The 8,402-nt window shown below is 44.5% G+C and overlaps 1 protein-coding gene across 1 annotated transcript in view; it reads left to right on the top strand.

The window, feature by feature from the left end:
- Nucleotides 1–310: 310 nt before the first annotated feature.
- LOC136573341 (cytosolic beta-glucosidase-like) overlaps nucleotides 311–8,402 on the top strand; it is a 53,116-nt gene continuing 45,024 nt past the window's right edge. Inside the window, exon 1 of the mRNA XM_066574631.1 lies at nucleotides 311–427. Within this exon, the coding sequence (XP_066430728.1) occupies nucleotides 361–427 (67 nt within the window). The 5' untranslated portion in view covers nucleotides 311–360. The remainder of the gene's footprint in view (nucleotides 428–8,402) is intronic.

Raw genomic sequence — 8,402 nt, 5'->3', positions numbered from 1 at the left:
TCTATAACCTTTTGCTGGTCACTCTCTTACATAATCAGTACAGATACATAATTTTCCTTTGATCCTGTGTAATATAAAGAAATGCCGACTGCCAGGTACAAGGATGTCACTTCTAAAGTTCAGATAAAGTTTCATGAAACGTACAAGGGCGCCATCTAGTGTACATTTGACTTATAGCAGCATTACATGTACGTCTGTTTCTACCTTTCTGTCATTCGTTATACATTCTTATGCTCCGTTTTGTGAAAGCGAATGATGATTTACAAGCTGAATGATTTTTATTTTGCAGATCAAGGATATAGTTGGACAACAGGACAGCGTAATACGGAATAACACGGGCTCCACAATATATGAGAAGATATGGCAAGTTTAAAGTTTCCTGAATCATTTGCTTGGGGAGCTTCAACGGCGGCCTATCAGATTGAAGGTAAAACTGGAAATGATCTGCCACATTTTTTTATCCTTCCATTTGTTTTGAATTTCCATAGGTTAGAGTTTGGTTCACTCACTGATGATAATAATGTGCCAATTTACAGTACCAGCAATATGGATGAGGTTTAGAAAAGACTTTATCCACAGGCTGCGGAAATCTTCTGCAGCGTAAATTGACACGCACTCCGGATTTTAAACTTGCAACATGGCAATTAATGCTGCTGATTTCATTGTGGATTTCACCACTTCAAACGAGGGGGGAGGGGGATATTCGTGACGCATCTGAGGCCTTTCCATACCAGGTCCACAGCAATGTCCACAGCAAATGCGCAATACCCTAGGAGATGTGGGAAACACTATGTAATTGCGCAAGTAAAAGAACACATCTGGAACTTATTAGACTAATTATGGCTGGGAGCATCGAAGTATATTTTTTGCATGTGCAATTGGCAGAGCAGAGAGCATGTGTGGGGTGGTAGACCGATGAGGGGGGATGTAGGGCGGTGCAGCACCGTGGAGAGCTGTTGATGAGTTTAAGTTGTATTCTATTGTGGATGCGCAACCAGTGTAGTGACTAGCACAGGGTGGAGGCATCGGTGTAGTGACTGGCACAGGGTGGAGGCATCAGTGTAGTGACTGGCACAGGGTGGAGGCATCGGTGTAGTGACTGGCACAGGGTGGAGGCATCGGTGTAGTGACTGGCACAGGGTGGAGGCATCAGTGTAGTGACGAACACAGGGTGGAGGCATCAGTGTAGTGACGGGCACAGGGTGAAGGCATCAGTGTAGTGACGAACACAGGGTGGAGGCATCAGTGTAGTGACGGGCACAGGGTAGAGGCATCAGTGTAGTGACGGGCACAAGATTAAAGGCATCAGTGCAGTGACTAGCACAGGGTGGAGGCATCGGTGTAGTGAAAGGCATAGGTTGGAGGCGTCAGTTTAGTGACTGACATAGGGTGGAGGTGTCAGTGTAGTGACTGGCACAGGATGTAAGCATCAGTGCAGTGACTGGCACAGGATGTAAGCATCAGTGTAGTGACTGGCACAGGATGTAAGCATCAGTGTAGTGACTGGCACAGGATGGAAGCATCAGTGTAGTGACTGGCCCAGGGTAGAGGCATCAGTGTAGTGACTGACAGGGTAGAAGCATCAGTGTAGTGACTGGCACAAGCTGGAAGCATCAGTGTAGTGACTGGCACAAGGTGGAGGCATCAGTGTAGTGACTGGCACAAGGTGGAGGCATCAGTGTTGTGACGGGCACAAGATTGAAGGCATCAGTGTAGTGACTGGCACAGGGTGGATGCATTGGTGTAGTGACTGGCATAGGGTGGAGGCGTCAGTTTAGTGACTGGCATAGGGTGGAGGCATCAGTGTAGTGACTGACCATGGGTAGAGGCATCAGTGTAGTGACTAGCACAGGGTAGAGGCATCATTGTAGTGACTGGCAGTGGGTGGAAGCATCAATGCAATGACTGGCACAAGGTGGAGGCATCAATGTAATGGCTGGCAGAGGTCGAGGGCATCATTGTAGTGACTGGCACAGGGTGGAGGCATCAGTGTAGTGACTGGCACAGGTCAAGGGCATCAGTGTAGTGACTGACACAGGGTGGAGGCATCAGTGTAGTGACTGGCACTGGCTGGATGCATTAGTGTAGTGACTGGCACAGGGTGGAGGCATCAGTGCAATGACTGGCACAGTGTAGATGCATCAGTGTAGTGACGGGCACAGGGTAGATGCATCAGTGTAGTGATTGGCACAGGGTAGATGCATCAGTGTAGTGACGGGCACAGGGTAGATGCATCAGTGTAGCACAACGACAGAAAGATGAGCCTGGCAGCTGCCTTCAGTATATATTGAAGAGTTTAGTGAAGGGAAGACCAATCAGTAGGAAGTTCCGGTGATCACGACAGAAATGGATCAACACAAGAATAAGAGTTTTGGATGTTTCCACAGTGAAAGAATGGTGGGTTCTGGAGAGGTTGTTGTGCAGGTGATCTAACCATGCGAGTGACTTGATAAATATGACAGTAGGTGTGCCTCCTAGGAGTTATGGTAGCACTACTGACTGAAATGGAGATATCAGGTTTAGGTCAGAGGACCTAGGACCAAACCTTGAGGAACCCCAACTGCAAGAAGCAGAGGAAGAAGAAGTAGAGCCCGCAGATGATACTCTGAAGGAGTAGCCAGAGGGGTAGGAGGAGAACCAGAAGAGCACTATGCCTAAGGTCAGAAGTGAAGCCTACTGAGGAGGGGTTAGTAATCTATAATGCCAAATGCTGCAGAGAGATCTTCGTTAGAGTTGGCCATCAGGAGGTAGACATTACTAAGCAGAGGAAAGCAAAGTTTCTGTTCTTTGTATGGCCTCACGCACACAGGCGGATTTTTGCCGCAAATTCCGGGGCGGGCATCTACCCCCCAGATTCTGCAGCAACAACCCTCCATAGCATGCTATGGCAAAGTGATTTTTCATGCCCATGAGTGGAAATCAATAGCGATTCCTGCTAGTGGAGGAAAAATCGCAGCATGCTCTATTTTCGTGTAGGACCCACACGGACGGCTTCCATTGAAGTCAGTGGAAGCCATCCGACCTGAGGCCATTCCAGAACGGCTGCGGGATCTGTGTCATCGCCTAACAACGTCGCGGGGAAAACTGTACTGTGCATGTGCGGTAGCGCGAACGTCGGACCATGTGCAGATATAGAAGAAGAAATACAGGTACTCGGGGTCATTGGCTGCCGTCAGGGCCAGATTACGTGCGGAATTCTGCTGCCGGAATCTGGACCTGCCGTGTGCATGTGGCCTATATCATAAAATCTAATGTGGATCAAAGAGATAGCAGGTCAGAAGGAAGAGGAATGGAGACATGTAAATACCATGAAGTAGACTCTGCAGCAATGAATATGGAAGCTCCGCATAGAGATTTTCAATACAGCTGTAAATGGATGTTTGTTTTATATCATGGTTAAAGGGAATCTGTCACATCTATATGTATAAAGGTGAAAGCCCTCACTGACTCACTCACTGACTCACCACTAATTCTCTAACTTCCCAATGTCATACAAAGTTGAAAAGTAAAGGGGTCACAACTTGATTATTCAATGCTAAGTGCAAAAGTATTGGCACCCCTGAGTAATGTAACTTACTGGTGTTGTACAAGCATGAAATTTGGCACAACCATTATTTAGGTCCTAAATAGCAAAAGTAAAGGAGTCAATACTCGATTATTTAATGTTAAGTGTAAACTTAAGTGCATCTCTATGTGATGTAACTTCCCGGCGTCGTACTAGCGTGAAATTTGGCGCAAGCATTCTTTGATCCTAAATGTGGAGAATGAGAGGGGTGGCACATTCTGCAGAGGGACATCGGTCTGAGGAGAATCTAACGCTCCTCTATGTATATACATATTTTATTCCCTGGTTCCTCTGAAGTAACGACGACTTCATAAAATTTTGTTGTTGTGCGAACAACACCTAAACACCTGTACTAAATTAACTCGGGCAAAGCCGTGTATATCAGCTAATTGACCATGCAGTCCTAGAGAAGCTGAGCAGATTGATATATAGGTTTATGGGGAAGGAGTCGGTATAACTTGTGTTTCATTTATTTCAATGTCTGATGGTCCTGGGCTTAGAGGTCCAGTGGGCGGTCCTATCAGTTGGAGATCGGATTTTCTTTGAAAGCTGTGTCCGATCTTTCTGACGGAAATTCCAGCATCTGAATAGAGACTAACATTTTTCTGAACCCCATTAGTGTATGTTTGTATATATACAGGAGGTGGACAAAAATATGGAAACATCGTACAGAATACACGTTTTAAGTTACATGGAATTATAAATCCTATTTCAATAAGATATATTTGAGACCAATTTTAAGAGGAGGTAATATGACACAGATGCTGCCAGGCAGAAGTGGACATCTGCCCGAGCAACAGGTTTCCATTGGTCAGGGATTTAAGCTGCTGTTACCAGCTAGCTCCCAAAACCACCCAGAGCAAGGCAAGAGGTGAAGTAAACACAAATTTGGCAAGAAAGCTCTGAGCCAAGCAGGTCAATGCTAATGACTGAGACTCGTGTGGTGCAGAGTTTAAGCTCTCACCTCCAACCTGAAGGTTGCAAGTTCAATCCCCGCTTGATTCAGGTAGCCGGCTCAAGGTTGACTCATCCTTCCAAGGTCGGTAAAATGAGAACCCAACTTGGTGGGGGGTAATAAGTAATAATTACCTGAAAGCGCTGCAGAATAAGTTGACGCTATACAAATACCAAGATTTTTATTTTAATGATTAAAATCCCATGCATTTCGAATGGTGTTTCCATATTTTTGTCCAACCCCTGTGTATGTGTGTGTAATATATATATAGCATAAATATATATATGATAGGGTAAATAGCGGTATAGCTGTCAGAGGCCCTGACATCGCAGCACTATATTATGAAGATTTGTGTCTGAAATGTCATTACGTGTTCATTTTACTGAAGGTTAAAGATGAACGTAGAAACAAAAAAGTGCATTTCGGAGGAAGAGGGGACTTTGAATTAATTCAGTCAGAAATCAATATGGGAAAATTCACTTTCAGCCCTTTTATACTAGGAAATCAATAGAATAAATTCTGAACTATACCAATATTACACGCTGTAAACTTTAAAGATTATTATTATAGCTATGGATTTTCGGAACCTATCACAAAACTAATAAAAGAGGATTTATTTATACAAATAAGGCTACAATGGGATGAATCAGATTAGATTTCATTTGTAATAAATCCATGACCCGGGTTGTCACAAGCACCTTGCTTTTCTAGATACTGTACTGTATAAGGTTTCATCTTTACTATAAACTGTAATGACACATTTTGGTCACTAGAGGGAGACAACATCTAATGAAAGAAGAACATGGTCTGACTATACATTAGGCCCTGGTCATCCTGCTGTTCTTGACTCATCACATCTCATTCACTGCTTTATGTATGGCTGGTAAATTACAGTTAAATGCATAGTAAGTGTAAGATCTGACATTGATAGCGGATCCACAAACACATCAGCTGCTATTGAAAGCTTCAGATTCCCTAACTATAGTATCTAAGGGGAATCTGTCACTTAATTCTAATCCTAGAATCTATGCTAATAGCTTGAAAGTCGCTGACCCGCTGAGTCGCGGGATGTAAGTGTTATACTTACCTCCTTTGTTGTTCCCACAGTGTGAGCGCTGAAGTCCGCTACTCAGTGCATTGAGCAGTACTGCTAAGGAGTCCACCCATTATAAAATTAAAACGGGTGGATTGCTTAGCGTACCCCTCAATGCGTTGAGCGATGACTTTCATTGCTAACACCGGGGGAAAAATGGGGAGGTAAGTATAACACTTACACCCGGACTTGGCGGGTCACCCACTTTCAGCCCATAAGCTTTGCTTATAGAGCAAAAGTAGTTGACTGATTTCCTTTAGCATTTTGACCACCACTAGAGGGAGCCTATGAGCTGACTACATACCATTTTTACACTGAACGCAATCAAGTACAGCATGCAGTGAGCTCCCTCTAGAGGTGACAGTTTATCATTTAAAGGGCCACTCCGGTAATTTTTTTTCTTCATTCATTATGCAACTATTCCCCCAGTATATATAAGTGATCTAGTGTTACCTTGGTTAGTAATTCATTTCTATCTGAAACTCCCAGCCTCCTTCTCCTTAGATGTTCAAGTGATCTTAATTCTGACCTGCTCAGATCTACTTGGGCTTATGATGTCTGAAACTAGTCTGTATTATGCTATTGCATGAATACTGCAACAGAAACTGCCTAGAGGAGGACTCAGTCACTCCTTTCACAGTTACTTATGGTGATCACACAGCTCCTGTCACACAGGTATAATAGAGGAAATCACAGCTCATCCTCCTGACTGTTAACTTATGATCTGTAGCTTATTTTGATGAATATGTAAGGGAATGGTAATTATTAAACTGGCCTCCCAGCAGGCAGAATTGTACAGCCTCTAGCTACTGCTGTGCTGATGCATTGTGGGATTAATGTGAAAGTGAAACGAAAAAAAAAAACTCACGATGGTACCTGATAAAAATAAGACAGGGGCCTGCACTGCAGGAAAGTGACTGCAATCCATAGAGGAAACCTTTAGAGAGTGACAGGCAGTCAGGTGAGGGGGCAGGGATGGAAAAATGTGTTTCGGCCAGAGTGGCCCTTCAATGCTTTGGTTATGCAGGTGGCTTATATCAGAAAAACAAAACTAGAACGGTGATGTAAATATGTAACCAAACTCAAGAGGGGCTGAACCGGGAGTAGGCTGCCTTGTCTGGCCTACTCATGGCATCTGCAGACAACCCTGACTTCATGAAGCCGTGACGGTCGTTAGCTTGTGGGGTGACGCTTGAATTGGTCTTTATTGAAGAATTTCAACCATAGCAATAAACGGTTTCGGCAGCACAGCGATACAGGCGGTCTCTGGTTGGTGGCAGCGGTCTATCGTATTGTAAATGAGATTAACAGTCTTTAGTAATCACACTCCCTAGACAAACTCTTTCCAGCAGAAGTCAGGCTTGCTCAAAAGATGGGCGGCTTTGCACTCTGATGGGATGAAGCCACTGTACCGGCTACAGTACATCCGCACATCACATAGGGGAGCACAGGTCAGCAGAACTGTGCCGGAAAACCCCAATATAAGGCACTCTGCCATTAGCATAGAGCAGCCACTCCTTCTCATACGTGCCGACGGCCCTGCAATACAGCGCTGTGCGCCATTAGTCACATTCTCTAATAGTACAACACTGAAGAATTTATAATAAACTCTATATTCCAACCTGAGACATTTGTAGTCCCAATAAAAATGAAGCCGACATTCTGCTTCATATACACTAAGTGCACAACTCTGTGCTGCTTAATGTTGTATTATATCTGTATACTCTCCATGGTATACTTTCTACTAACATCTGATGCACTTCAGCTGGTGTTTCCCTCCATTCATCCTGCAAACGTCTGGTGAGTTCTCTCAAAGAAGATGCATTGGCCCGTCTACAGTGGTACAAGGAGCGTTGTCATTGAACAGTTGAGTCATTCTATGGAGTGATGAATCACACTACTCTATCTTCAAATCAGAGGGACGTACCTGGGTGTGGAGAATGCCTGGGGAATACCTTTTACCTGAGCGTGTTTTGCCAACAGTTAAGTGGAGGTTCCGTTATAATCTGGGGATGTTTTATATGTCATGGTTTTTGTCCGTTGGTTGTACTGGCAAGAACCATGAGCACAGAGGTGTATTTTGACGTTCTAGACAATAATGTGCTGCCGACAATATGGCAATACTCTGGGAATGGTCAGTAATGCTTCCAACAACACAACGCGGCATGTCACAAATCCAACTCTGTTTTATGTTGGTTTGAGGATATGGATGTTCCACGATTGGACTGGCTGTCCCGACTGAGCAGCTTTGCACTGGAACGTCGTGTCAGGAAATATAAACAGCATCCTTTTTCTTAAATAGAACTCACCAGATGTTTGCAGGATAAATGGAGGGAAATACCAGTTGAAATGTATTAGACTAGTAGAAAGTATGCCACATACAGTATCCAATGCCATTTGGTATTAACATAGGAAAATATATACTACTTTTGATTCTTGTTCAGGTGTTTGATTACTTTTGATAGGATAATGTAGACAATAAAGTGGTAAACACGCTAAATCAGCCCGTGCAAACCCTTAGCCTGGGGTCGCACGGGATGGAAATCTCGCGGAATGACCACACAATGAAAAACCGTGAGATTTTCACGGGATAAGTGCAGCTTCAAAACCTGCGGCCTTTGAACACGGGTTTTGGAGCGGCTTCGCCATCGGCATTCCGCTGCGGCTATCTCTCCTCATAGGCAGGAGAGGCCACTGCGGAAACGAGGAAAGATTTGACATGTCGCGGCTTTGAATTCCGCGCCGCAAGTCAGTTTTCGTGCAGCTTGGCCGCAACGGATTGGCTGCAA

This window comes from Eleutherodactylus coqui, chromosome 7, assembly GCF_035609145.1.
Source record: "Eleutherodactylus coqui strain aEleCoq1 chromosome 7, aEleCoq1.hap1, whole genome shotgun sequence".
NCBI classification, from domain to species: Eukaryota; Metazoa; Chordata; class Amphibia; order Anura; family Eleutherodactylidae; genus Eleutherodactylus; species Eleutherodactylus coqui.
The sequence above is the reverse complement of the archived record's forward strand: the minus strand, read 5'-3'. Positions and strand labels throughout refer to the sequence as shown.